This window comes from Plasmodium vivax, chromosome 10 (genome assembly GCF_000002415.2).
Source record: "Plasmodium vivax chromosome 10, whole genome shotgun sequence".
In the NCBI taxonomy this organism is placed as follows: Eukaryota; Apicomplexa; class Aconoidasida; order Haemosporida; family Plasmodiidae; genus Plasmodium; species Plasmodium vivax.
The window spans coordinates 1,126,365-1,153,802 of NC_009915.1; the positions used below are offsets into that span (position 1 = coordinate 1,126,365).

General features: G+C 50.8%; 3 protein-coding genes across 3 annotated transcripts, besides 11 other annotated features; 2 read left to right on the forward strand and 1 right to left on the reverse strand.

Moving 5' to 3' along the window:
- Nucleotides 1–71: 71 nt before the first annotated feature.
- Nucleotides 72–139: a microsatellite.
- An 859-nt stretch (nt 140–998) lies between these two features.
- Nucleotides 999–1,041: a microsatellite.
- Nucleotides 1,042–1,236: 195 nt separating this feature from the next.
- Nucleotides 1,237–1,273: a microsatellite.
- A 168-nt stretch (nt 1,274–1,441) lies between these two features.
- Nucleotides 1,442–9,117, forward strand: PVX_097810 (hypothetical protein, conserved; the record flags this gene model as incomplete). Its single annotated transcript, XM_001613172.1, has 2 exons — nt 1,442–8,569; nt 8,692–9,117. The coding sequence occupies 2 exons, from the start codon at nt 1,442–1,444 to the stop codon at nt 8,776–8,778; spliced, it is 7,215 nt and encodes a 2,404-aa protein (XP_001613222.1). The 3' UTR covers nt 8,779–9,117.
- Nucleotides 5,987–6,009: a microsatellite.
- A 129-nt stretch (nt 9,118–9,246) lies between the features above and the next one.
- On the reverse strand, nt 9,247–12,068 carry PVX_097805 (hypothetical protein, conserved). Its single transcript, XM_001613171.1, has 11 exons — nt 11,895–12,068; nt 11,470–11,785; nt 11,193–11,262; nt 10,889–10,948; nt 10,641–10,717; nt 10,483–10,533; nt 10,375–10,388; nt 10,179–10,244; nt 9,830–9,880; nt 9,618–9,701; nt 9,247–9,437 (listed from the first exon to the last, which is right to left on the reverse strand). Exons 2-10 carry the CDS (start codon nt 11,518–11,520, stop codon nt 9,623–9,625), a joined length of 519 nt encoding a protein of 172 aa, XP_001613221.1. The 5' UTR covers nt 11,521–11,785; nt 11,895–12,068; the 3' UTR covers nt 9,247–9,437; nt 9,618–9,622.
- Nucleotides 11,982–12,009: a microsatellite.
- Nucleotides 12,069–13,213: 1,145 nt separating the features above from the next.
- PVX_097800 (hypothetical protein, conserved) lies at nt 13,214–27,160 on the forward strand (the record flags this gene model as incomplete). The annotated part of the gene is made up of 1 exon (XM_001613170.1): nt 13,214–27,160. One exon carries the CDS (start codon nt 13,214–13,216, stop codon nt 27,158–27,160), a length of 13,947 nt encoding a protein of 4,648 aa, XP_001613220.1.
- Nucleotides 16,622–16,641: a microsatellite.
- Nucleotides 16,752–16,792: a microsatellite.
- Nucleotides 17,804–17,848: a microsatellite.
- Nucleotides 23,010–23,038: a microsatellite.
- Nucleotides 26,464–26,494: a microsatellite.
- A 48-nt stretch (nt 27,161–27,208) lies between the features above and the next one.
- Nucleotides 27,209–27,239: a microsatellite.
- Between the last annotated feature and the right edge of the window lie 199 nt (nt 27,240–27,438).

Consider the following 27,438-nt stretch of genomic DNA (forward strand, 5'->3'; position numbering starts at 1 on the left):
GAGCGGGGATTTCCCATATGCACCTCCCGAGTGAGGGTTCCCCCATGCCGCTTCACTCTACCTGGGGGATAGGTGTTTCAAAAAAAGGGGACTGAATTTCCACCCCGGGAAAGGCTAAAAAGAAGATTGTCAGCGTGAGTGGGGAGAAGCTACTCTAGGGGGGGAGAAGAAAAAAAAAAAAAAAAAATAAAATAAAAGTGTAATCTCCCTTTTGTGCCTTCATCAGGGTGTACGCTCTACTTCATCCTTGAGGGGGGATCTCCCATGCTGCCTTCCCCTTCGATGTGTGACATTCGTTGGCTCACACTGGGGCACACTCGCGTACCTTTGGGGGTTGCCTATGAGGTGCTTGGCGCAAGCGAAAGGGCCATGCTTATGACACCTCCGCTGCGGGGATTATTCACCAGAAAATGTCGCCAAGTGTGGATGCTCGGAGAGGAAGGCAAACAGAGAGTGTTGTGCCGATTGGAGAAGGGGGGAAAAAGCAAATGCATGAGCATGGCATGGCTTTACTCCACTCCGTAGGGGAAAAAAAAAGGCAAAAAAGAAACGCGGAAAAAAGGGGGGGAGATCTCTTCACGCAGCCTTCACAATTTGCTTGCCACTCTGTGGAGGTCAAAATGTTCGTGCCTTTCTCAATGACCAACCAGGAGGACCGTGTGGCGGGGGCAGCATGTAGCATTCATCTCGATCCACGGAGCTCGCGGCCGGCAAGGCAAAGGCGGGGGCACACTATCACGTTGAAGGATCAAAAAAAAAAAAAAAAATAAATAATGATAAAATAGTCTACCACGAAATGTACCTGCCAGTTTAGAAAAGGCACTGCATCCATTTTTTTGTTTCATTTTTTTAAAAGGGGTTCTCAAGCTGTGCTTCCCCCGTTTCTTCACTTTTGTGCAATTTTGTTGTGGTTTTTTTTTTTTTTTTTTTTTTTTTTTTTTTAGGGGGGCATGTTTATATAGAAAAGGGTTACTCCCAAAGGAGGGGAAAAAACGAGAGCGTTGTTATTCTGTGCATGTGTTTTCCCCTCGTGCAAGAGCCCATTTGACCGCGTCCCCCTTTGTAGTCCCTGCATAAGGATGCGCGAAGGGGGGTGGGGACTCAACTTAGCACAACTGTATGCTTATCATCCCTGTGGTGAGGTCACTCATTGCCCACTGGTAGGAAGCGAAACGTGTCACCTGGTTTTTCTCCCAAATGAACGGCGAGAGGGGGGGTTAAAAGGAGAAGCACACCAGGGAAGTGCATGCAGACGGGGCAACTGTCTAAGCCACTTTTTTTTTGCCCCCCTTTTGAAATTCTTAACCGGCTCTTTTTGAAGCCGCCCGCGAAGGGGTGCACACTGGTTGGGGGCGCTTCCTGTTGGTGCAGATCAGTTGAGTGATCCACTGTGTTTCGCTGCCAGTTCCACCGCGTGTCCCCCCTCCTGTGGTAAAGCAAGATGGACGAAGGGGAGCTCAAAGTTGAGTCCCATGTGGATTCCCATGTGGATTCCCATATGGAGTCCCCTGTGGAGTCCCATGTGGATTCCCATGTGGATTCCCATATGGAGTCCCCTGTGGAGTCCCCTGTGGAGTCCCCCGTGGAGTCCCCCGCGGATACCCTCGTGGAAACCCTCGTGGAGGAATACGTAACCCCCGAGAAGGTGATGTTCCGCTACGACCGGGAAAAGAAAGTGGAGCTCATGTACGAGCGGAAGAAGGATAAGGAAGCGAACAAAATTCGGGCCGACATTGTGAGGCAGTTAATCCTCCTGGTGCAGGTGAAGCACCCGCAAGGGGGAGGCACACATGGCACGCTGACCCAAATAATAGGCACCCTCAAGAGGTTCCTTTTTTGCAACGAAAATATGAAGAGAGGAGCCGCAGTGAATTTAATTGCTCACCTGTTTGAGGAGATCACCGTGGTGGACCTAGACACGGAGTACCTCCAGTGCCTCGTTCTTTTTTTTATTAAAATAATTGAAGACTGGCATTGCATCAGTGGGGTCACCAGGTTTCTGCTAATCATGTTTGAGCGGTACAGGGACCTCTTGAGGGGGATGCAGTTTTCCTGCGATGTGAAGAGGACGTATAGGGTGTTATTCGGTTCGAAGCGCGAGGGGGGCAGCGGCGGCGATGCGAGTGAATACGACGAAGATGCGGGCTTTACCCAGGAAGAGGGCCTCTACCGCTCGGACGCCTCCTCCGAAGATGAGGAAGATGGCGACTATGCCCAGCGCGGAGGCCCCCAACGTGACGACGACTCGGAGGAAGAAACGGAGAAAGAAGCGGAGAAAGAAAAAAGCTCCTGCGTTGTGTATAAAATAATGAAGAGCCTGTTTAAGCACGTGCACGCCCCGAGCTACCTGCAAAACATAAGGCAGAATTGCTACCGCATCATTTTGATCTCCCTGCAGGAGTTCAGAGCCGAGATGGTGGCCATCCCCAATTTCATCGACAAAATTCAGGTGCAGCTGGAGAATGAGTCGGACCCCAGGAACATTTTGGTGCTCTTCGAAATTATACACGTGTTGTGCAGCGGGTACATAACGCATGGGGGGGAGCAGCAGTCGGAGCAGCAGCCGGAGCAGCAGTCGGAGCAGCAGTCGGAGCAGCAGTCGGAGCAGCAGTCGGAGCAGCAGTCGGAGCAGCAGTCGGAGCAGCAGTCGGAGCAGCAGTCGGAGCAGCAGCCGGAGCAGCAGTCGGAGCAGCATACGAATATGATCACTGTGCCGAAGGAACCGCAGGAGGGACCCCCCGGAGCGCTGTTCCCCCGGGAGAGAGAAACGCACTACCTCAAGACAGTAATCGACATCGCCTTTTACTACTTCCCAATCGAATTCGTCAACAGCGAAGGGAGGTACGACAGCATCACGGAGGAGGACCTACAGAAGGCCTTCTACAAATGCCTCAAATCCAACAGAAGGCTGGGGAACCACGTCGTAATGAATATCCTAGACGAGCTCTATAACACACAAGACGAAGAAATGAATGAAAAGAATTTGCTAAACATAAAGGAGACCCTTGAGGTGTGTGCACCCTTCTACGGTAGTGTAACCTGCTCAGCGTTCATCTCGACCATCACGGGACTAATCGAATTGGAGTGCATTGACAGTGATGCTTCGGATAAAATGGCTTCCTACTTTGTAGAAATTCTTTTGCTTTTCTTTAACGTAATAAATGAGGAGGAGGACGAGCAGTTGAGACGATCCCTATTTGATATGCACTTTGCGGGAATGTTTCGGAGGCTCAATAACTTCCTCATTCTGCATAAGCGTCTGTGTAGTGAGAAGCCACCTTTGGAGGGGTGTGCAGCTGAGGCCGTGGAGCCCCGGGTGGAATCCCCCGTGAGGGTGTCCTCGACTGGGCCTCCCAATATGGCGCAGCTCTTCCGCTTGGAGGAGATTGCCAACATGTCGGACTCGTCTCAGTCGGGAAGTGCTAGAAGTGGAAGAAGTGATAGAAGTGGGGGGAGCGGCGGAAGTGACAGAAGTGGTGGGAGCGCCGCGATAGTGCGCAGCGAGGGCACCAGCGAAAGCGACAGGAACATCCTCGCCATCATAAGGGAGAAGAACCACATCGAAAAAATGAAGGAGAAGAAGGAGAGGCAGAGGAAGCGGAACAAAATAAAGCTGAGCAAGTTCCCGGTGATCGAAAAGATCCTCGTGAGCATATCCAAGGGGAGCACCCACGTCTTCCTGTACGTGCTGGAGACGACCCTGAGGCCGATGCTCCACGAGTGCTACTACTTGGTGCGCGCGCTGACGGGGGAGGCGGAGCAGCGGGGGAAGCGTGGGAAGCGTGGGAAGCGGAAAGAAGATGAGCAGAGGGGGCAGAGTGAGCAAACTGAGCAATGCTCACTACACTCGCAACGCACGCAGAATTCACCCTCTGCGCGCGACGCGAAGGTCAAAGCCAAGTGGAACCTCGTCGCGACGTACCTCAGCTTCATTAACAGCGTGATGAGCAAGAGCGCGAACGTGGAAGAGGTAGTCGCCAGAAGGCTCAGCTTTGTGAAGGAGATCTGCATAATCGGGGAGCTGCTGAGGTTGGGGCGGCACCCCTTTTTCCACGAGTATCACGATTCGGGTCTGCACCTATTCGGCATTCTGGCCAGCTTCGTGTGCATGCATGGGGGGGGCGCGAAGAGTGGCGCGAAGAGCGGCGCGATGGGCGAAGCAGTAGACAACGTGGCGAGCGAAGCAGCAGAGGTGACGAGCGGCGCGACAAGCGGAGAAACGAACGAGGACGCCCTGTTCCGCCAATCGATCATCCTCTTCTTCTACCTGATCGGAATGCACCCCAGGGAAAGCCCCAAACTCCGTGTGTTGGGCGACGGCGGACGCGACCTCCTCAACCAGCAGGGGGGACACCTCCTCACGCGCGCACACGAGTGGAGAAGGAGCATCATCGAGGGGCACCATCAGTTCACCGAAGACATCAAACAGAACAACGAAAATGTCATGCGGGAGTGTAAAGAATATAAAAAAAATGATCTTCTCTTTTTCCTCTCATTAGTTAGTAAAATTATAAAATACAAATATGAGCAGATTGACAGCTACTTAAATACGCTTCTGATGAACATGTGCTTTCTTCTGGTGAAGCTCCACTTCGGGGAGGAGACAAACAGAAATATTTACACCTCCCTTTTGAGGGACACATACCAGATTGACATGGCCAGCCTCGTTTTTATTTCCACCAATGTGGCTTCATTTGTGCTGAAGAATTTTTACCATCGCGTTGAGGAGGTGAAGGAGAAATTTCTCCTCTTGAAGAGGGAAGGAGGCACCGAAGGGAGTGCCCCCATAGTGATAGACAACCAGACGGACTGCCAACCTGATTTGGAGTTATCCCCACAAATGGGTGAGTACAACCCCCATTCAGGGATGCCCCCCGGGGGAGTCATCGCCGAGCTTCTTCTCTTCGGTGGAGGTCCCATTGGAGAGACGCTAAAGTGGAGGAGCGTCCAGGTGAAATGCCTCCTTGGGGAGACACCAAAGAGGCTATACAAAACGGAGGGGGAAAAAAAAAAGCATTCAGATGGAGGAAAGGAGGAAGAGGGAGGAAAGGAGGAAGAGGGAGAAACAACCGGGGAGAGCCAATCGTTTAAGGTTACCATGGGTGAAGCCACAAATAGGGAAGACGTCACATCGTTTTATCTTGCCTACATAGTCAGTTTGGCGTATGCGCAGGTTTACAAGACGTGTGAGGGGGTTATGCGGAGAAGTGAAGCGTTTGCAGCTGCAGATGGGTCACCACAGGGTGGGAGCCAAGACAAGGTAGAGGAGGAACTCTTCAAACCGCATCTCCTTGTGAACAACCTGGAAGTGATGGAGCTCTGCGTAAGTTACCTCTACGAGGAGGCGGTCGTGAGGGGCATCCTCTCAGGGGGCCCATCCCCGGAGGGGGGGCAGCCCCGCCAAGCGGACAATGTGCAGCGCATCCGGATAATGCACAGCAATGAAGAGCTCAGTTACTACGGGACATACCTGAACAACTTGAAGAGCTTCATTCAAATAAATGAAATGAAAAATGCGCTCCCGAGGGGGCAACTCACCAAAGGGGGGGAAGCTCCACTGGATGGACATTCCCAGACAAATCCCATTATGCTCCTCTCAAGTAGCAACCCCTTCCGCAGTGTAGACGTGTTCGAGACGGACACATTGCTCTACATTTTAAAAATTACCTTAACGAGTCATATAATTTGTGAAGGTTGGAAGGGAGAGGAGGAACAAAAAGGAGATGCAGAAATGTCCACTTTGGCTAGCTACTACCTATATGGGAAAATAAAAAAAAATTTGAACCATATATTTATCAGCCTAAGTGAAGCGAAGAAGAGGGAACTTATCGAACGGCTGATCGGTTGCTGCGTGGGCGGGGATGAACACCCACACATGTTTGTTAAGGATGTGCTGTTTGGGGGAAGCAGTGAAGGGGCTCATCAATTTGGCAATTTGCCTGGGGCGAAGTTCCCCCCGCGTGGAATGAACCCACTTCTGCTGCTTTTCCTGCCCGCCCTCCTGGCCATCCACACGCAAGTAGGACTGGACCACGTGCGGAAGCTACTAAAACTGTGCATGTACATCTTTTTAGTTAACCTCCCCCTGGAGGGCTCTTCGTCTGATGGGGTCAGCCCCGTTGAGGGGGGCTCCAATGGAGGGGTTACCTTTGAGAGCGGCTCCAGTGGAGTGGCTGCCTGTCAGAACAGAAGTGCACTCCCCTCACCGCAATCCGTTTCTAACTTCTTAGACGAACAGGGTAAGGAGCATTTCAAGGGGGGGGAAGTCCCCTTTTGGGGTGGCGACGCTGTAGGAGATTGTCTCCTCCACCTAGATCGATCCAAATTAGAGTGTATGCACAGATGTGCCCTGCAGATTGTAGGCATTTTACTGCATAACTGGGATGGCATTCACGAAATGGTGGACTTTATTTTAGCTCCATTCGATTTGGTGGAGGAGCTTGGCATAAGCTTAAGTGGTGCCATATCTTTTAAGCGGGTCGTCGATTTGTTTGCGGCGATGTATGAGGCGTTTATACGCAGGTGGGAAAAGGGGGAAGTAGCTGCTTCCAAAGGGGGAGCGGCAACTTCCAAGGGGGGAGAAGCAACTTCCAATGGGGGAGCGGCAACTTCCAATGGGGGAGCGGCAACTTCCAATGGGGGAGCGGCAACTTCCAAGGGGGGAGCCGAATCCCCACTGGTGCCCCTTCTGAGCAAACTTTTCGAAGCCCCCACGGGGGACCCATCAAACGAGCTGTTCTATCTTCTAGATTGGATTTACTTTGGCGAAGAGGACCCCGAGTTTGCCAAGATATTTTACAGAAGAGGAAAAAATGAACATCCCTCGAGAGAAAAGGGGACTGCGAACCGAATGGAAATTGGCTTGCTGGAGAGAAGGCACTTGAAGGGGGGCAATTTGGAGGGGTCCATCCCAGGAGAGCTGAAGTTTGTGAGCTTTTTCCCCCATGAAGAACGACCAATTAGGGTAGCCAATTTGAAAGAGGTGATGCGCTTACCCGGGGGTCACCCCAATGTGGGTGGCGGTGATAATGAGGAAAACACCAGCTGTAGCGATGGAGACGAGGGCAGCTTCTTCCTTCGCCGGCACTTCCTCCACTTCTTCGTGCAGTACTTCTCCCTCAACTACGATTTGACCCTCCACCTGTGGAAGCATAGCTCAGAAGAAGTGGCGGAGGAAAATCTGCAGCTCGTATGCAACAGCGTGGGAAGCGCCTCCCCCCACCAGCAGGCATTTAAGCACGTGCTGGTTTGGCACTTCTATCTATACCCTTCCCATGTGTACAGTCACATCTACGCAGTCGTTCATAATATAAATATGAATCTTCTGTTACGCGAAGAGAATTACAACCGCGTTGCCTTCGAACCGAGTGATGCCTTCCTCACCATGTGTAGAGAGCATCTGTTGCATTTCATCTGCACCATGTATAGCTACGTGTATCTGGTGGACGTGACTGAGAGGTTCCTCTCCCTGTCCCAATTCGTTTGGTTCATGCAGAGGGAGAAATTCTCCTTTGATTGCTCTCTACCCTTTGATGTCATCAGGAGGAATGAGAAGACGCTCGCCTTTTTGGAAAAACTGGGATGCTATTTGCGCTCCTGGGGTGAGGGCGGCGACGGGGGCGTTTCGAAGTCGGTAGCGTTTGCCCTGAAGAGAATGGACCAGCTGAAGGGGGGGAGCAGCTCAGATGGGCACCCCCACAAGGGAAACGAAGCAGATGGGCACTCACACACGGAAGAGGAAGCAGATGGGAACCCCCCCAGGGGAAACGAAGTAGACGGGCACCCCCACAAGGGAAACGAAGTAGATGGGAACCCCCACACGGAAAACAAATCAGATGGACCCACCCCCAACGGGAGCAACTTCCTCTCTCTTTTGCAAAAAAGGAAGAACAGGACACTCAAATACAACTGCAGGTACCTCTGCCTAGTGCACCTGGCCTCCATTGTTCTGCTGAACACACCCATGGAGGAGGCACTGCACGGGTATTACAGCGTTATGGAGATGTGCCTACTCAAAGGGATTGGCAAAATTTCTAATTTTTTTATAAACAAAGGGGAGTACGTGCGTAGGAACAAGAGGTACATTAACGGGGTGCTGCGGGCCAACGCGGAGCTCGTGCGTGTTCTGTTTGCCGAGGGGGCGCAGGGGCATAAGCAAACGGGTGAGCCGCTAACCAGGGGGGAACACCATGCACGTACGGATGACCCGCTAATCTCGGGTGAGCAACTAATCGGGGGGGAAGTTGTGTCGCTGCTGCTGGTGCTGGCCCTGCGCCTCCTCTATCTCACAATGAGCCTCTTCAATTTCGTGTTGGCGCACGAGGGGCAGATTTGGGGGTCCCGGGATGGGCCACCCCCCATAGGTGCATCTCCCCAAGCATCTCCAAAAGGCACCCTTTCGAAGAACGTCCAATTTTTATTGTCCTACAAATGCCGCCTGGTGAAAAGCCTACTCAAGTTAATCGTGTCTATTCCTCTGCCTCTGGCTAGGTACCAGTGCGCCTGCATTTTTTATATCATTTCGTTTTTAAACTACAAGACTTTTCTGCCCTATGATGTCATCCAGGACGTAAGTGTTTTGCTCAGTTGGTGGAGGGGGTGACTTCCCCCACGTGGTACGTCTCCCCTTCGGAGCACCGCATTACTTACCGTGTTGCGCCCCTAACCTAAGTGCCTCTCCCCCCTTCGCAGATCAAGTGGTACTTGTCCATCGCGTCCGTGGACCCGCACAAGAAGGTCAGGAAGATGGTGGTGCTCTGCAGAGCCAGGTGGATGTAACTGCCCCTTTACCTTTTCGTTTCCTTTTTTTGTGAAGTGGATGGGCCAAGTTGGTGACTCGAGTTTGAAAAGGGGCGTTTAATCTGCCCCTGGCGAGGGTGGCATGGCGTTACTGCTTTGCTATGCGTTGTTTCGCTATGCGTTGTTATGCCATACGTTGTTATGCTTTGTTTTGCTTCGCTTCGCTTTGTTTTTTTTTTTTTTTTTTTTGACATTTCCCCACGTGCATGCCTTATGCTCGCTCTACGTGAGAAAAAACAAAAACGATAGCAGCGCGATAAGCACACCAGCAGTCGTGGCTGCCATCAGATTGCGAAGTAGCGTACGTTAGTCAGTTACAAAGAGGGAACTAAATGGGGGGAGGGCATACGCGGAAACACACGCGCAATGGTACAAAAAAAAAAGGGAAAAGGAAACCACGGAGATGGTGCGAATTCGATGCCAGACAATCGAAAGGGGGCAAAACGGGGAGGTGATGCATAGACTGGAGTAAAATCTTCCCCAAAGTGCGCCAAGATGTGTATGTAGGGCTCTGGTATGTACGTATGGGGACGTCCGTTTGGGGGGAAAGGGCTCTTCCCCCACTAGGGCTAACATATGTGGGAAGTGCGCAGATGGATTATCTCCACGTCGAGTGATGGAGGCGTCCACCTGCATGCCTACGGATGGGCAAGTAAAAATGTGTGTGATTTGAACGGGAGGGCAGAAGCGGCCTCCCATGCGACGTGCACAATTGGGAAGGTGTAAAAAAAAAATAAAATAAAAAAAAAAAATATATATAAATATATATATATATGTATATATTTCATTTTTCCCGCATCCAATTCAGTGCGGCTAACAGGAGCTAAAAGGCGACTGCGAGGAAGACCAGCAGCAGGAGGATAAACAGGAAGGGTCCGTACAGCACGAAAAAGTATTTCCACCTGCGCGGGTGCATGCGAAAGGGGGGCAGCGATGTAGGCGGGGGGGTGGTCACTCTGGTCGGTCAGTCTGGTCGGCCAGTCTGGGCGCCCTTTCGAATTAGTTGCACGTGATCTCCTCGCACACTTACGAGACGAAATGGCCATGGATCATCAGATTTAGGAACACCTTGAAAGGGGTCCTGCGGAACAGGAGGGGGGAGGGGAGGCGCATCGATGGATTAATCAAAATTGGGTAGAGGAAACCCCCCCTGGGAAGGGACACACACTGTAGGGGTGCGAACTGGAGAGGGGGTCCCTCGCAACAGTGCAGCCCCATGCACAGCGCAGGTTCCAGTCATCGGTTTTGCCATGCGTGTACATAAATGAATCAATCAATATAAATATATAAATATATGTATATATATATAAATAAATATATGTATATATATACACGCAGTGTGGAAAAAAAAGGGAACCCCCACTCGGGGACTGACGTACCAGTCGGACCTCCCCTTATACTTGATGTTATTCAGGACCATGGCCACGTGGTGGTGGCAGTTATTGCTGCAAAGGGAATTTATTTAAAAAAAGAGTTCTCCTTTTTTGTGTCTGCAAAGCGGAATGTTTTGCAGTTTTGCGTGCGGTTATTATTTAGGGGATGTCTTTTTTTTTTTTCTCCCTTTTTTTATCTTACACTAGTAGGTTATGCTACAACGAGAAGGAGAAGCGGGTAAAATGGAGGTGGGTGCGCGAATGAGGGGGAACCGCTAATGCCCCCGCGGAGGAGGCGCGCAGCTTTTACCTTCCTTTTGGAAAACACGTCGTCCGCTTGGTAGATGGCGTCATCGTAGAACTGGGGGAGCGGCAGTTGCTTTGTGGGAAGCGGCAATTGTTTTGTTAGAAGCGGCAGGTTGCTCGCGGCGCCAACTCTGTAGCAACCCGGGGGAAGCGCCCTCCTACCTTGTCAGTGATGGCCAGAGGAAGTTTATTCTTGTCCAGCTGCCAGTACTTCATTGGGTCGCTAAATTCCATATTGTCTGGTGTGGAAAAAAATAAAATAAAATAAAATAAAAATAAAAATAAAAAGGAGGGAGTGGCGGGAAGGTTGTCTCCCCTAATCGACTCATCTTGCGCAACCAGTAACTGTGGGTGAGTGCGACTAGGGTAGACGGTCCACCCAGAACAAACGTGCAGGGGAGGGGCAGTACCAACTGAGATGGTGTACGATCCGGAGAAGTCGTGAATTACGCCTGATGAGGTGCCGATTCCTGCGAGGCGTTGGAAAAAAAAAAAAAAAAAAAAAAGAAAAAAAAAGGGGGGGGATACACTTAACCAGCTGCACGGGTGACACACACAACCAGCTGCACGGGTGACACACACAACCAGCTGCGCGGGTGACGCACACAACCAGCTGCACTGAGTGACGCACACAACCAGCTGCACTGAGTGACGCACACAACCAGCTGCACGCGGTGAAAGAATCCACTTTGGGGACGAAATAGCTTTTCTTACCGACGTGCCCCACTACGGGGATGAAGGTGGACGCGCATGGTAGGTAGGCGAACACGACGCAGTAGGGGAACTGCAGCGGGGGGGAGGCGACGGTGGAGAGGTGATGGTGGTGCGGTGATGGAGTGATAGTGATGGGGTGATGATGATGGGGTGACCGTGGCGGGTAAGCCTACGGCTGCCCACTGTGCCAGCGCGTGTACATGTGCACACTCAACTGGGAGGCAAGACCCCTCTCCCCTGTCTCACTATCGCTCCACTCCATCACCATGATCATTACCTTGTTGTCTTTTTTGTTAATCTCGGTATTCCTCATGAAGTCATTTGGCATGTTGTGCGGTGGGGGGCGAAAAGGGCAGCAAAAAAAAGGGCGGCAAAAAAAAGGGCGGCAAAAGGGGGCGGCGAAAAAGGGCAACACAAAAGGGCTACACAAATGGGCTACACAAATGGGCTACACAAAAGGGCGAAAAAAAAAACGTGGAAGGGGGAGTTCCGCGGGTGGTAGCCTAACACGGGGGCGTTGGTCAGCTGCTAAGGGGGCGCACGAAGAAACGGACAAAAAAAATAAAAGCACTTGGGCGTGATAAATAAGTCGGCTGTGCGGGGGTAAAAAAAAAAAAACGGAAAATGAGAAGCAATAAACACACGTTCGTATTTATGGGTACGTTCATGCGCACATTCACGCGTACACTCACGTGTACTTACGTGTGTTCCCCTTTTTGAGGTCGCTTGCCAATCCTTTCGTCGTGGCCAGTTTTCCCGCGCAATTGCGTACACGCATGGTTTAAGGCGGCGCGACGGAACGCCAGCAGCTCGCGCTAGTGTACGGGTGAACAGGGGCACTTGTTCGTTTCACTTTTTTTTTTCGTCCTCCTTTTCGCCACTTGCCAACCGTGCGAATACGCTTAGAACGGCAAAACGTATTTCACCATTTGAGAAAAAAAAAAAAAAAAAAAAAGAATTTCGCTGGAGTTCTTGTGTAAGCTTATGTGTACATCCTACTGGGAAGAAACGACTTTTCCGTGTTTCACTTTTTTTTTTTTTTTTTTTATTTTTCAAACTGAACGGGTGACCAGTGAGCTTGTGACAAGTGAGGCTTATGCCGCGCATTTTATTCATCTTATTTTATTTTTTTGTGAATTTTTTCCTTTTTTTTCCACTTTTCCGCGCCCCCGTTTTTTAAGTTTCCCTTATGAACGTACCACGCGCAGGGCGCTTCCCCTTTGGCGGCGGGGCGTAGGCCTTTTTTTTCGTTTTCAGCCCCCCTTGCGCGAGCATACGCGCGGGGAGAGGAGGCACATGACAGGGCGAAACCATGTGGACGGGAGGAGCTCTGCAGAAGAGCGAAATCGCCGGCAAGTGCAAACGCAATCGTGTACACATGTGTACAGACCCCCGCACGCACATTTTTCTGTTCATCTTCACATCGTTGTTATAGCCCTGGCGAAGCGTTTCAACAGCTCCGTCCTCCACTTCGCTCACCCCATGAAGGCTGTCATCCTTTGGGGGCCCCTGCCTTTTGTTCTAATCTTGTTGTAAAGGGCGGCAGCGGTATTTTCCCTTGCCAAATCCCCAATAATTTTTTTTTTTTTTTTTTCTCGTAAAATTCTCTAAAATGCGCATGTTTGAAAGCACGCCTTTTTCTTTTTTTTTTTTTTTTATACTACTCTCTTAAATATGTCCCCCTGTTTGTTTCTCCCCTTTTTGTGCTTCTACATTTAGCTACTCCTATTTTGTTCGCCTTTTTTTTTTAGTCCCCATTTGACGGTACGGACATTTGTACGTATGGGCGCGGAGGGGGTGTCGGTACGTTTTGCGCGTCACCACGTCACTGTGTAGGTGGCTCTTTTTATTTTTCTTATTTTTTTGGTCGTTTGCGGTGAGGCCTAAATAGCAGGCTGGCACAAACACGAACGCACACTTGCGTAGGTACGCACTTCTGTACATACCTACATTGGGGCACACCCCATGCCGACGCGACGCGGTACCACCGAATTAACCCCCCGCAAGTGCACCGAGGCAAAATGAGCGACAATCAGTGCCCAAGCGTGGGCTCGTCCGTGGACAGCACCCTGTTCAACGTCCTGGCCGCGGGCAGAGACAAAAGTAAAAAGACGCTCGAGGAAATTAAGGCACTCCAAGAGAGGAACAAAACCCTAATGAGAAATGAGCTCAGAGAGTACAGAATAGTTAACCAGCTTTTTAGTGAGCACATGAGGTCCGTGCCGGGGCTTCTGTCCACCCTTGGCGATTCGTCGCAGTTAGGCGGCACATCACAGGAGGGGGCACAATCGGTGGGAGAGGAGGGGGAAGACCCCATATGCGTGTCTAATCGGCATGACCATAGCCGAGGAGTGAACAACCCAGTCCATCACCCCAGCACACACCTGGAGGAGAACACACATACTGCAGAAAACGAAACCACAGAAGAAGGAGCAGCTGCGTGGGCCCCCCCAGAGAATGAGGGGGGCCAAATTAGTAAGCCTGAGGAGCCCCCCCAAAAAGGAGACCCATATGCGGGACTCCCTTCCAGAATGAACCTACTCCAACTGAAGCAAAAAATAGAGCGGCAACGATTGACTCTATCAGATGTGAAAGGCTACCAGACGAATGCCATGCTGCTGAGCGAGGTGAAGAAGATAAGGCAGCTGTCGTTTAGCGGTGGGGTGGTGGTGAAAAGTGGCGAAATGGGCGATCATGAGGGGGGAGGCGGAATGGGCGAAAATGAGGGGGGAGGCGAAATGGGCGATCTTGAGAGGGGCAACCGAACGGGCGACCAGGACCCCCATTCGAAATTGCCCCCAAGGGAGGAGGCAACCACTTGGCGCACCCCAAATATAGAAGAGCAAAATGGCTGCACGAAGGGAGGAGGCATTATTGAGCAACTGCTGATGAGCAGCGACTTCCGTAGCTCTCTGAGTTCGAAGGGGGCGCAGGGCGAGCCGCTGGGCGAGTCGTTCGCCGTGGCGTTGAGTGGTGCTTCTAACAAGCTGAGCAGCCCCGATCGTGACGTTGATGAGGAAGCGGATGGGGTGGGGAAGACGAAACAGTTTCTTTATTCAACCGGTTCGGTGGGGGATGTGGCGCCCCCTTCGAGTGGGGAGCTCGGCGCGAGTGAGGTCAGTCAGCGTAGGGAGGCTAGTCCGTGTAGGTCGACCAGCCAATGTGTTGGAATAAGCCGGATAGATTCTCAGTACTTCACGGGAGAGCCTCTCGGAGGGGGTAACTCCGGGGAGAGCCTCCCAGATGGGGCGCATCCACAAAGGGGAAAGGGCGCAAAAGGGTCTTCAAACCACTCCCTAGTGACCAACAGACATTCAAAAGGTAATCAAACGGATCGCCAACCCGTAGAGGTTACAATCCGATTGTCCAAAGTAAAAGTTGAGGAGAGATTTAAAAAGAAGCTGCAGTTTTATGATCACTTTTGTCTCTCCATCTGTGTTCCCACGTCCTATGAGGGGGGGTCCAACCGAGTGGGGGAAGAAGCACGTAGACGGAGCGTCAGTGCAAATGACACGACTACATGTAGAGTGCAACCAATGGGTGATGAGTTAGACTTGCCCATTTTGGAAAGGACACCTATGGAGGGGGGGGGAAAGGAGTGCAAATGTGGGAGAAGCGGAAAATGCGTTAACCACACAAAAGGGAGGAATGAAGGGAAGACCCGTGGACAGGATGTCTCCATCAGGTACGAGACCTTCTTCTTAAAAAGCAATCATGTGAATGGAAATTTTATCTCGTTTGGGGAAGATGTGCATTATAAGGTAGAGAGACAACTTCTTGAGAGCGTCGAAAGGGTAGCCATTTTACTCTGCGCCAGTGAGTATGAACAGCCAGGAAGGAAAAAAAAAAAAAAAAAAGAAAAAAACTCATCCAAATTGTATACGCTACAACGGAACAGTGTTACCATCGTCAAGTCGCTCAACCGACCATTCGTCGTTCCCGATTGGTATGAAATTTTGGCGTACGGTGAAGTTCCTTTTATACCCAAAGTGGATGTGGAAGCACCCCTGAGGGAGTTGCGCCTTCCACTGGGGGGTAGTTCCTCCCACGTGGCGAAGCGCCCACTTGTGATGGTCCACCTGCAGCTTGCCATGCTGTGCCAGTCCGACGGGGGGGGTAATTGCCATCTCCTTAGAAAGGATAACACATCAGGGGAGCGTTCCTTGACGGAGCCCGCACGAAGAGAAGGAGTGGAACCGCAAGAGGGTGGAAGTCGTCCTGACGTAATGGAGCATGTAACCCCCCCGCAGCGGATTATCCAAAGTTGCGAGAGTAACTGTAGCTACTCCACAGGGGGGCACAACTCCCAGGGGGGTTTGACTGAGAAGGGAGAGACCAACCAAGCGGGAGCATCCCCACAAACGGTAGAACCTCACACCACTCCTAACGCGAACGATGTGCTGTACATCTACCTGCACCGGATGGTGAACCTGTCGAAGAGGCGCTTCGATGACATCTTCATCTGCGTAAGATTCACCAGGGAGGAAAAATACGACTGCAGAGGTTTCACCCTGGAGGAGGAAAAAGCATTCAATTTTTTGGTAAACTCAAAGAGGAGGCTAACTGAGATACGGGAGGTGATCCTGGAGGTGTGGAGGGGTCACCAGCGTGGGGATTATAAAGGAGAAACGCGGAGGGACTGCCTCGGAATTGTGAATATCCCCTTGGAAGATCTCATCCAAAAGGAACAGGTAATCTGTTTGGAGAAACAATTCGAGATGACCCATCAGTTTTACGAAAATGTGAACTTCCTGTTTGGGGTCATTCTGGTGAGGGGGCAGAAGGACAGACAGGAAAGGGTGCAACAGTTTTGTGAGCACTACATCGAGAGTTATTCCATTGAGGGGAGACATTCCCTATCGAAGGGGGGTGCCCGCTCCGATGAATCGTTAAGGAGCTCTGTCCTTTCTGGCTTCGCTCCATCGGGGGGAGAACCTCCCATCGGGGGGAACTTCGCCCAATCGGATAGCCACCCCCCGGGGGAGGCAAGGTCCTCCGTGTCGATCAGTGAGCAGTACTTTATCTACGACTCGGAGAGCCTGCACAGTAGGGAGTACTACGTTTACGAGTTGCAGAGGGAGGTGCTGCAGAAGGACGTGCGCAGCGGTGCCCTGATCGCCAGCGTTGTGGAGAGGGCCGCGGGGGGGGGCCAAACGAGCGACGATGCAGTAGGTGACGACGAAGGAGGTGATGATGAAGGGGGTGACAGTGAAGGAGGTGACGACGAAGGAGGTGATTATCAAAAAATCTGGGAGCAAAGGGGCGATTATCAAAGGATGGGGGAGCAAATAAGGTCGGGGCAAAAAACTCTGCCGCGGCGAACGAAGAGGAGGGGGGAAGACCCAACCGCCTACCTACGAGTGGAGTTCCTCAAAGAAGAACTGCTTCTGCGAGGAATGAAGGAGGAGACAGTCCACCTGATGATCAAGGACATGAAAAAAAACGCAACCAAAAATAAAGACAAGTACATTTTAAAAACACACGTCGAAGAATACATTGAAAAAATCTTCACCAAATGGGAAAGGCTAACAAATAAATTATTCATCCGAAACAAAAAGAAAATGCTCCTAAATGATGTGTGCGCATATTTGGATAGCCTCTACATTGACGATGATAGGTACATGAGCAAAGAAGAATTTTTCCTTTTCTTCCAAGAAGTCGGTATCGTTTTTGTGGATTCTACAGTTTTCGACGAATTGTGTTTGCTCTTTTTTGATAAGGAGAGGAAAGAAATTTATTTTTCTGCCTTCTCCTCCCTCATCATTAAGAGAGGCGTTGAGGAGCTTAAAAATACCGTGTACGGCTACGACATTTTGCTGAGACTCTTTGGGTCCTTTCACCAAAATGAGGTGACCATAGAATGGTTGGAAAATGAATTGGTAAAAATTAACCCGCAGAAAAGGAACTACTATTCGGAGAGGATCAAAAGGCACTTCTCCTCCGAGGCGCTGAGGAATTCGTCCGCTGATCAGGGCACGGCCGATCAAAATTTGGGACGCTTCCTAGGAGAGGAAGAAAATGTTTGCTCCTGCACTTCGCTGCTCTTTCTGCACTCTATCAGATTTATGCTGACTAAGTTTAATAATAATGATTTTTCAAATGAGGATTTATTTTTTCTGGTGAAGTACCTCTTGCAGACGCAGTGCAACTACTCGCGCACGGACGTGTGCGTCCTCGTGAATGTTATAAAAGGCATCGAGTCGGTTAACTTGAGCTTCTTCCTGGCCCTCTACCATATGTATGTGCAGCGGCACTCCTCGGGGGGGGAACAGGGAGAAGTGGAGGGGAAGCGCTCCCTCGTTGGAGACGGAAAGGAGGGCAGCGCAGACGAACGGTCTGGTAACAGCATGGTCGTGTCTTCCCCCCGCGGGGGGGCCCAGGCAGGCGGTGCATCTTGCCACGAATATGGGCGCGGCGAGGAGGGGGGGCAGGTATCTCTCTCCATGTCGAAGCAAAGTGACCAGGAGGAGGCACTCCTCACGGGGGGCCCCGATAAGAGGAGTGAAATTACTCAGGGGGGGTTCCCTATCGAGGAGGAGAACACCCTCAGGGGGAAGTGCCAAACGGATGGCCAAGCGGATGGCCAAGCGGACGCCCAAAAGGATGCCCCAAATTATGACGGTGCGAAGGAACCCCCCACTAGCATAACGGAGACGCCAACGAATCGCAGCTCGGTGAGCGGTTTAAAGGAGTCGAGGCGGAAGGGCCCGCCAGCTGGGCACACCACTGCAAGAAGAGCATCCAATGACGCACCCTCAAATGTGAAGAGGCATAAAAACATGAGCATAACAAACACAAGGCCCTTTTGCAACGCCACAGATGAGAGGAAAGATAGTAGCAGCAGGTTAAGGAAAGATATAATGAAAGGCTTCAAAAATGTAGTGATCATTCTACATGGCAAAATTATGAGTGGGCTTTTAACCGTGCAGCACATTTCGGAGTGTCTCTTTCGCTACTTTGGGAGAAGAAGGAGAAAGGATCCAAATGAACAGAATGATAAAGTCGAGTTGCTGATGCTGTTTGATCTGTTGGGTCTTTACACGTCGTATGAGATTGCCCAGAAGGTGCTCAATTGGTACGCGAGGGAGGTAGCTCTAAACAGGGGAAGAGATAACCATCACGGGATGGAAGCCACAACCTGGGGTGAGAACCCATTTGAGGGACGCCGCCATGGGAACCCCCCCCTGCTGCAGGACTTCACCGCCATCAATCACGAACATAACATAAAGAAGATTATCGAAAGGTACTGCCTCAACGAAGGAGTCGGGGGAAACATCTTTTCAGGCAGCACTCTCGAGGATTTTTTTTCTCTCCTGAAGGAAAAAGACATAGGCATAGACGCCTTCTCCAAAAGGAACATTTTCACCTACAGCGATTTCTACGCAACGGTTGAGAAGCTCCATTTGGATTTCTCCAGAAATTACGTTCGCCTGTTGTTTTCAAATTTGCTCACCTACGACTTGACCTCCTTCACCAGCGTAAACAGCAAGCTGATTTTTTTCGACTGCATGGAGGCCTACTGGCTGAGCTGGAACAGAGCCCACTTCGAGTTCCACGGGGGGGGGAAGCGCGCAGAGGCGTATGCGGGGAAATCTGCCGAGGCACACGCGGGGAAATCTGCGGACGCACACGCGGGGCGGAGCGCGGGGACCCTCCTGGACAGCGTCAAGCAGAGGAGAAAGGAGCTCGCCATTTTTAAGAAGGCAAACCAGGAGGGAAACCCCAACAGAGGAAGAGACACCCCCCACAAAAGCAGACTACTACTTGTGCGCGAAGAGTGGGCCACTTCCGTGGAGAAGAGCTTCCCAGTGAGGGACCCAACATCGGGGGAGACCCACACGTTGACAAACCTCCCCCTGTACAGTTTATTCTTCTACCTTTCCGAGAATGGCACCCTAAGAGGAGAAGAACTAATAAAGCAGTTCTTTTTTATGAACATGTTCAGGTGCGAAATGAACTCTGTAAATGTGGATGACTACGCGAGTGAGAGTTACACCTTTTACGATTTCTGGCAAATGTGCAAAGATAAATGGGTGACTCAGGGAGATTGTGGCGAGGATGACTCCTTTAGGGAGGACCTTCTGAGGCTGATAGTGCTCGTAAATGGGGACCACCATGGTGGTGAGGCGGCAATCCGGAAGGGACACACTGAAAGGATGCACCCCACGGGTGGACCCAATATAGCGAAATCAACCTCGCCAATGCAAACCCTACTGAAGGGGAAGACTCACCTATTTTCGAAGAATTTCAAAAAGAATCTGGGCATTTTGCGGCTGGCCGTGGAGAACCTGGGCAAGGGAATCGCCAATGTTTCTCACTCCCCCCTGGGGCCCTGCCTAGGAAGAAGTCGCAGCGCAGTAAGCCAGAGTGCCATCAGCTTTAACGCCAACTGGAATAGAAGCGGCAGCTATGATGCTTCTTTGGGGAGACGAACGGGGAGCACACACACAGGGGAGGCACCACTTGAAGAGTTTCTCAAAAGGAATAAACACGTCGTAGGGTACATCCGGGAATTCTTTTACCTTTTCGTTTTTTGTTGCAAAGTGGCGAACAACGAGTCGGTGGATTTGTCCTTTCACGAGCAGGAGTGGGTCTTCTACCGGGGGAAACTGAAGGCTCACTACTCACAGGGGGGGGAGAACAAACACACGAATGCACCTGCTGATGGTGCAAAGAGGAGACAGAAGGATAGGTGTAGCCACTCCCCATTTCTCTATAAGGAAGTGCGCATCTGCTGCGAGGAGAAGAAATTTACGAGCCAAGAGTACAAGGGGGCGGTGTATCCCTACCTCCTTCTACTTAGCGACTTGCTAAAAAGGATTGTTCACATATATAAGGAGGGACATGCTGCTTATATGTCTAAACGGTTTGTTCTTAATTACGAGGAGAAAAATGCGAGGATAACTTTCCTGCACCGAGTGGAAAATATTATGACCAGGTCAGGCAGTTTTGACTCCAAAGAGTGGAACAAACTGTACAGCATATTTGAAGCGCTGAACATCCGAGTTAGTGAGTTCCTTCTAAATCTGTGGAGCTGTCTAGAGGTGAATAATTACATTGTGAAACTCCCCAATGGAGTTACCCTTTTCAACGATTGTTATAATACCATGTGGGATTTGATGAGGCCCAAGGGGAGTAGCCGTTCTTCCCTTTGGGGAGATTTCCCCTCAGGTAGGAAGAGGAACTCTCCAGGGAAGAGTAGTACCCCCCAGGGGAGGAACAAAACTGACCATCTTTCTGACGAATGGAAGGAACTGTACGTAAAGAATGTCAAATATGGGATGGCCTTCAACAAGCTGGTGCTGTCCGATGTACGGGGGGTCAATCTGAGGAGCCTACTTCACAGCAAGTACATCACACAGGATGAGACCTTCACAACGCACATGACGAATCTGTACGTGAGGGCATTATTTAATGAGTGCATTTTGACAGGGCTGAACATCAACCGATTGTTCGCACATATTGATAAGAAAGACTCCTTCATTTATGTTCTCTCCAAAAATTTTAATCATATTTTTTCCGAAGAGGACATTGCATTATTTGTGAAGAAGTACTCCTTTGTAGTCGATATGACTTCTCTCCATTTGAGAGATTCCTGCCACAATTTTTTTTCGACGAAAAATTTTTTACATGACCTGTACAGGCAAGGTGAATACTACAATGCGGAGTTGAGGGGAAAGCTGTTCAGATTTTTTTTTAAAAATGAAAAGGTATTTTTTTGCAAACATCACCAGTGTATTATGCACACCAATTTCGAACCGATGGATAAGCACCACTTCTTCATATCGTGTGATAAGCTCAAGAACATTTTGTCCCTGCACGGTTTGTTTCTTTCCTGGGCTGAGCTGTACGACTTTTTCCAGCCGCTCAACAAATTTTGCGTCATTTATGACTCCAGGAAGTTTGAGCTGCACGAGGTGGGCAAGCCGGGCCCCTACATCTTGAAGGCCTACATCAACCTGCCCAATTTGCTGCGCCTCGCGGGGGAGGCGGCGGCACGGGGGGGAGCGGCACACGGGGGGGGGGAGGACTGCACACCCCAAGATAACCGCAAAAGAGAAGACGTAGAAAGGTCAGCATCAAAAAATTGTTTTCACAAAAAAGACAGCTACGCGGAAGAGATGCCCGAAGGTGAACTCCACTCGGGGATATCACCGCTTAGGAAAGAACCACTCGGGAAAGGGGCAACCCCAAGAGGGGAAGAAATCGCAAAGGAGGAAGAACAAAAAAAATCACTCCCCCTTGACAGCGAAGCGGTGTACAAAGGTGTAGCAAAAACGAAAGAGCCCCCCAGGACCTACTTCTACCACTTCCGTTTTAACAACCTAACCATGGGAAGAATTTTATTTTTTTTTTTCATCAAGCTAGCCAATTTGAAATCTAAAAGTGACCTCACACATGGGCAGATGTATTACGGGATCAAACGAGCAGGGAAAAAAGACATTGTAAAGAAGGAGCTGAAAAATGCCTGCCATCTGTTGCTCAATTTGGAAGAAAAAATGTTAAATTCCATCATACCGGATGACTTTGTTTTGAAAAAAGAAGCGTTTCGAAATGGGGTTCATTTGAATTTATTTCTCCTCAGAGATAGACTAGACATCCTATTCGGAGAGGATAACTCCTCACCAATTCATGTGCATCAATTTGTTCACTTTTTCGACGCGGAGAAAGATGCGGTCTCCTTTTCCAACTACAAATTTGTGTACAACTTTTCCTACGAGTGGGTAAATCGCATGCGTATGAAGGATGAGTATGTCAGTAGGGAGTGCTGTGAGGCGTTGCTGGCGGAGTTCCGCCTGCCCGACGTGGCGGATGATAGCGATGGGGAGGAGGAAGAACCCACTGCCAACGTGACAGAGCTGCGAGACGCGTCTGAGGAGGAATCCGATGTGAAGAAAAAAAAAGAAAATTTTCAAAACGGAGTGGAGGATGAGAAGCTTGTGTGGTGTACCTCCCCGGTGAGGAATGCCACTCCTCCTGCCGCATTAAAGGACATTCGAGAGGACCCCCCCGGGAGGGACCCCCTTTGGAAAGACGAACTTGTGAAGAGATTCGGAAGGAACATAAAAGGAAAGTGGAAGAAAATCCTCATGCCGATTTTTCACCGCAAGGAGTTCTATGCGCATCGATTTAGGATTGTAATAAAGGAGTTTACGGGGATGAAAAAGTTTCTGCGCAAAGTGGAAAGGGAAAAGTGTCGAGGGGGGGATCCCAACGTGGCTAATAAATTGACCCAGCCGAACGGGGCGAACAGGCCAAATCGTTCTAATCATTCTAATCATTCTAATCAGCCGAGCGCCCCCATCTCGCTGAGCTACTTCTGCTGCTTCTCCATGAAAGAAATTGTGCTGGAAAACCTCTGCACAGGGAGTGCTACGCCCCTTGGAGGGGAAGCAAAAAGAGGCGGCGATACCCTGCACGTGAATTACCTCTTCGAGCACACCTTCTCGACCGTAAGGGAAAAAGACATAATTACGCTCTTCGAACATAATCAGAAAATCTTCAAATTGAAACTGCTTCACGAGGGAAGCATCATAGCCGAGGCAGATCTGCACATTCTGGAGATGCTTTCCATCATGAGGAATGAGGAAAAGAAGAGCCACAAGATTTTTTGTTTCATTCCAACCGATGCGGATAATAAGAACATTCTCTTTTTAGATGTAGACATGTATTATGAGCGGACGAAAATGGGTTCGGGTGATCCCATATTTGACACTAGCCATAGAGTGGTTGGCCCCAACTTCTGCGTTGAGCAGCTGGCCGAAGAGAGCTCCCATCAGGCCCCTCACCAGGTGGACTTGGCAAAATTCAATTCGTCCATCGTGTCTGCATCTGAAAAAAGAGGTTCTAATAAGGAGAAATTGATAAAAAGAACCCAATTTGGAGGCGGCCTCGGTTGGTGCGGTGGCAAATCGGCTCACCCCACACATGGGGAAGATGACACCACATCGCTGCACCGAAGGACAAATTGTACCCTCGTTGACGGCCGGCAGGGAAGAGACGCATTTGACCGATTGGACCGAGTGGACGGATTGACGGCCTCGCCTGTGGTGCGCCCACGGATTACAAATGGGACCACCCAAGTGAACCGCGCGTGCAGCGGCGAATACGTCTGGTTGAGAGATGGCAGGGAGGGAGGAACTGCCAGGCGTGGTGGCGACGCAGATGAGGGGGACGCTCAGACCAACTGCGCCGCGCCAAAGGCGATCACCCTGGCTGATGGGATACTGGAGGGACACGCCTGCAGGGAAAACCCCAAGAGGAAGCACATCAGCGGGGCCCAGTACCAAATCAGAGACAAGGAGAGAAATATGAACCGATGTAAACCCCCCACCAGCTACATCTGCCTAACCGTTAAGGGGGTAATCCTGCCCGCGTGGTTGATTAGAAAAATGATTAACAGACTGAGTGGGAAAGGAGATGCGGGCCAGCGGGGGGACGACGTGTTTGTAGCTGTGTACGTGGAGGTGCATCAGAGGATGGGCCCCCCCGCTGGGGGCGGCAGTGATGGCAGTAGAGGTAGCGGCGGCAGCGGCGAGGGGACGTACGAGCTGCTCTCCAGGTCCATCCCGCAAATGGTCAGCGATGAAAGTTTGGAAAGTGCGGGCGAAGAGGGGGTCGTCACAAACGGTGCGTCAGCTGACGGAGGGAAGGCAGAAGGATATGGGGGAAACCACCAAGGAGTGGTAAATCCCGGTGAGCAGACGCACCCCCCCAGGGAAGAATCACAAAAGGAAAGCATGCAACTACTGAAGGAGGAGGAGACAAAAAGACAGGAAGGAAACCACTGGTCAGGAAAACAGTTAAGCATACACAACTTGAAGATAAATCATAGGGAAGCTATCAAATCGGGGGGCAACCCACACGTGGAGGGGAAGATAACTGTAAAGGCTCTCATTTCGCTGAACCACCTTTGTGAAGACGTCACGATTGGGGAGCACTTGTTTAAGATAAAAAATATTTTGCACGAAAATGAGGATGTTGTGTTTTGCTGGGAGAGTCTGTTTCATGGTGTATATGGGGAGAAGGCACTTTTTCAGAAGGAGGTGGAGGAGGAGGTGAGGAAGATGCTTCTAGACAGCTCAGATGTACAGATGGGTTCTACTGAACGGGTTCTAATGAGAAGTAACCCCCAAATGGTGAGACATCCCGAGGAGGAGGTTGAAAAGCTGGCAATTGTGCCACATGTAGAGGGCGACAAAAGGGGGGATGAAACGGTCATGGGGAGGAAATGCTCCATAGAAAAAAAGAAAAAAGAAAATTCCATCGTACACTTCAATAGTGGCAGAGGCGGAGGAGCCCCCCGAGCGAAACAACTCATCGGCTACGTCTCACTCGAATGCGAAATGAAAAGGACAGAAGACGAAAGGAATTGCAAAAAGAGAGACCATTTTGAGATACCCAATTTTGTGAAAATATATTTTCTAAAAAAAAACAAAAATAATGATTACCTAGTGAAAGAAAAAAATGACATGTTCGGAAAGACAACGTTAGAAAAATTATTTGGGGAGGTGTTGAGGAGAGTCAGCTACAGGAAGTACGTGCAGGTGGATGCTCTCGTAGATGCCCTGAGCGATTCTATTTACGCCAATTATGTAGACTACGTTATCCGATTGTATAGGCACTACGTCGGTGCAGACACGTCTCTTTTCTTTCCTGTGGAGAGTATATTACTCATTTTGGCTTTAAGAAAACTGTCCTCTCATTTTTCCAACGTGATGATGCATTTGTTTCGAGAGGTCCATCAGTGTAGCGGAGGCGTCAACTGCTTGGGCGTGATCGAGTGGTCTCACTTCGTCAAGTGTATGCTCAAGGCCCAGTGTGGGTCCTCCAAAGGGGGAGGCATAACAGTAGGGAGAAGCGTTAGAAGTGTTAAGCGCGAAAGGATTGGAGGAGCAGCCAATCAGGGGAAGCCCCCTCATCAACTCTATCATAAAAGCCGCAAACGAGAAGGGAAGAAGACGAACATGTTTGCCTCAACGTCATCTTGGGGGTCCTCCTTCTCCGCTTTCACCCAGGGAGAGACAGAAGATGGCACTTCTTCTACTGCCTCCTCCTCAGCAGAGCGACACCGGGAAGGAGAAGCGCCTCTACGAGGGACGCACAGGGTGAAGGGAGTGAACCCCCTCAGTCAGAGAGACTGGTGTTTGCTGAATCACTGGGAAAGGTGGCACCTTCACAAAAACGGCAAGAGTTGTTTCTTCCTCTTGTTGTTCCTAAATGATATGACCATTTTTTACAGAGAAAAAAAGCGCGCAGGGAGGAGCGATCAGCTAGACATGTTAACCCACACGTGTGGTCATGCGCAGGTGAAGGGCAAGGAGTGTCCCCTTCATAGGTCCCACCATTTGAGCGGACCTGCAATTGCAAGTGGTTTATCGAGGAGGTGTAAACTCCCCAACGGGGTGGTGTGCGCAGACAGAGGCCGTTCGGGAGAGCGGTCTCGCCAGCGGGGTGAGCATCAGAATAAGCAGCTTCTTAAGCACCCGCATTCACTGAAAACGTGCAGCCGTAGGGGGAACCATCTCGAGTCCCTCGATCGACACTCACACAGAAGAAGAGCCACCCTGAGCAAACACCCCAGTAGGGATGCTGCCCCCGGAGAGACGTACACAAGGAGCACAAGTGCCGCCGATCCGTTTGCACGTGAGCGAAAGGGTAAAAAGAGGACCTCCATATATCATTACAGGCAGTTAAGAGGTGAATCGAAGGTCACTCCATTGAGTGATTCAACTGATGAGGAATGCACAAATGGAGTTAACTCATTTACGGTGCTAGGTAGGAACCTCTACAGGGACAGGGAGCGCCAACCGCACGAGTTACATTTCGTCAGAGGTGGGAACGAAGACGGGGTTATGCAAATAAACAGAAGGAACCTAACAGAGGATAACTCTCCTCCCCCTTACAGACTTTACGTCAAGGTGAAGAGACTACTCAACGCGGTGACGCTAGTCAAGCAAAGGATGGCCATGTCGTTTCAAGTTGTGCTGAGCAATTACGGCTGCATCCAATCGGGGCATATGCTCCCCTATTTTGAGAGTCCCCAAGATGGCTACGTCATAAATAAAATTCAGGCGATAAGCAGGCCCCTTTTGAATGACCCCCATTTGAGCATCAACACGGCAGTTGTGTTGGCCCTTCCAAGCAGAGCGGAAATGAACAGAATTGCCAGCGCGATGCATGCAGAGGAGGAGAGCCTTCCGGACCTTCTCAAGGCGAACGCGAAAGGGGAGCCATCTTACGGCCTCTTGAAAATGTGCCTGCAGAACTTGTCCCTGCAGATATGTTTTTATGACGTCCCATTTTGGAGCGACTCCCTGTCGGAGGAGTCACAGGCCGATGGCGAAGCCCGTGGGGGTAGCCTCTACCCGCAGGGGCAACACTGGGGGGTGGCGAGCAAGAGGAGAATCCAGAGGAGGAGCAAGAGGAAGGGGAAAACGCTCGTTGCCAGCACGTTCATTCCGCTATCTATCCTTTTGAAAAAGCACAAGACCAAGGTTAGGGCGCCCCTCGTCAGCTCCCCATTCTGCACCAACCGAGGGGGGCGAAGCGACATGGAGGTGGAAATTCTCCTCAAGTACGATCGGGTGGAAGGAGGCGGGGTGCAAGAAAAAGGGGCCACACGGAGGGGTGGGCAAAACGGCGTTCATAAAAAGGGGCACATCAATAGGCACACCAGTGGTCAGACACATGGGCAGAGGAAATCCACCCAGGTGCGCCCCACGCAGGGGCACGCCATGTTGCTCAAGTCTAAGGCGGAGACGTGCGCGCACAGGCATGCCCATGGGAAGGATGGCCCACCTGCGTACGGCATCGTGGCTGGCGGGCTAAATATCCACTCGTCCGCAGACACCCAATCGGGGCTCCGCCTAAGTGACGACTTTGATCTGGCGGGGAGACACGACTCGGTTGACTTCTCCAATATTCCCCTGCTGACCCTTCCCAAAATCCCCCCGCCCGTATCGTAGGGCAGGCATGCGGTGGGGCAGCCATGCGGTGTGGGGGGGTTCTCCCACCACGCGAGCTACAAGATTTTCATTTGTGCCCCTTTGTGGCTGAGTGGGCAGGACGCTGCGCTATTTGCGGCACCATTCGCTGCGTCATTCAAGTCATTTGTTTGGGGGAGTTTCTCCCCTCCACCTGATCAAAATATATCTGCCTGTTTGTTTGTGCCCCTCCTTCGGGGCGTTGCTGCTGCCACGCGGTTTTTCTTTTTTTGTGTCTCTTTGTCACCTCGCACATCGTC

Coding starts and splice junctions, on each gene's coding strand:
- PVX_097805 (XM_001613171.1), bottom strand. CDS start 11,520: ATGCCAAATGACTTCATGAGGAATACCGAGATTAACAAAAAAGACAAC. Junction 11,263..11,469: donor TTAACAAAAAAGACAACAAG/GTAATGATCATG, acceptor CCCCCGCTGCAG/TTCCCCTACTGCGTCGTGTT. Junction 10,949..11,192: donor CCCCGTAGTGGGGCACGTCG/GTAAGAAAAGCT, acceptor AACGCCTCGCAG/GAATCGGCACCTCATCAGGC.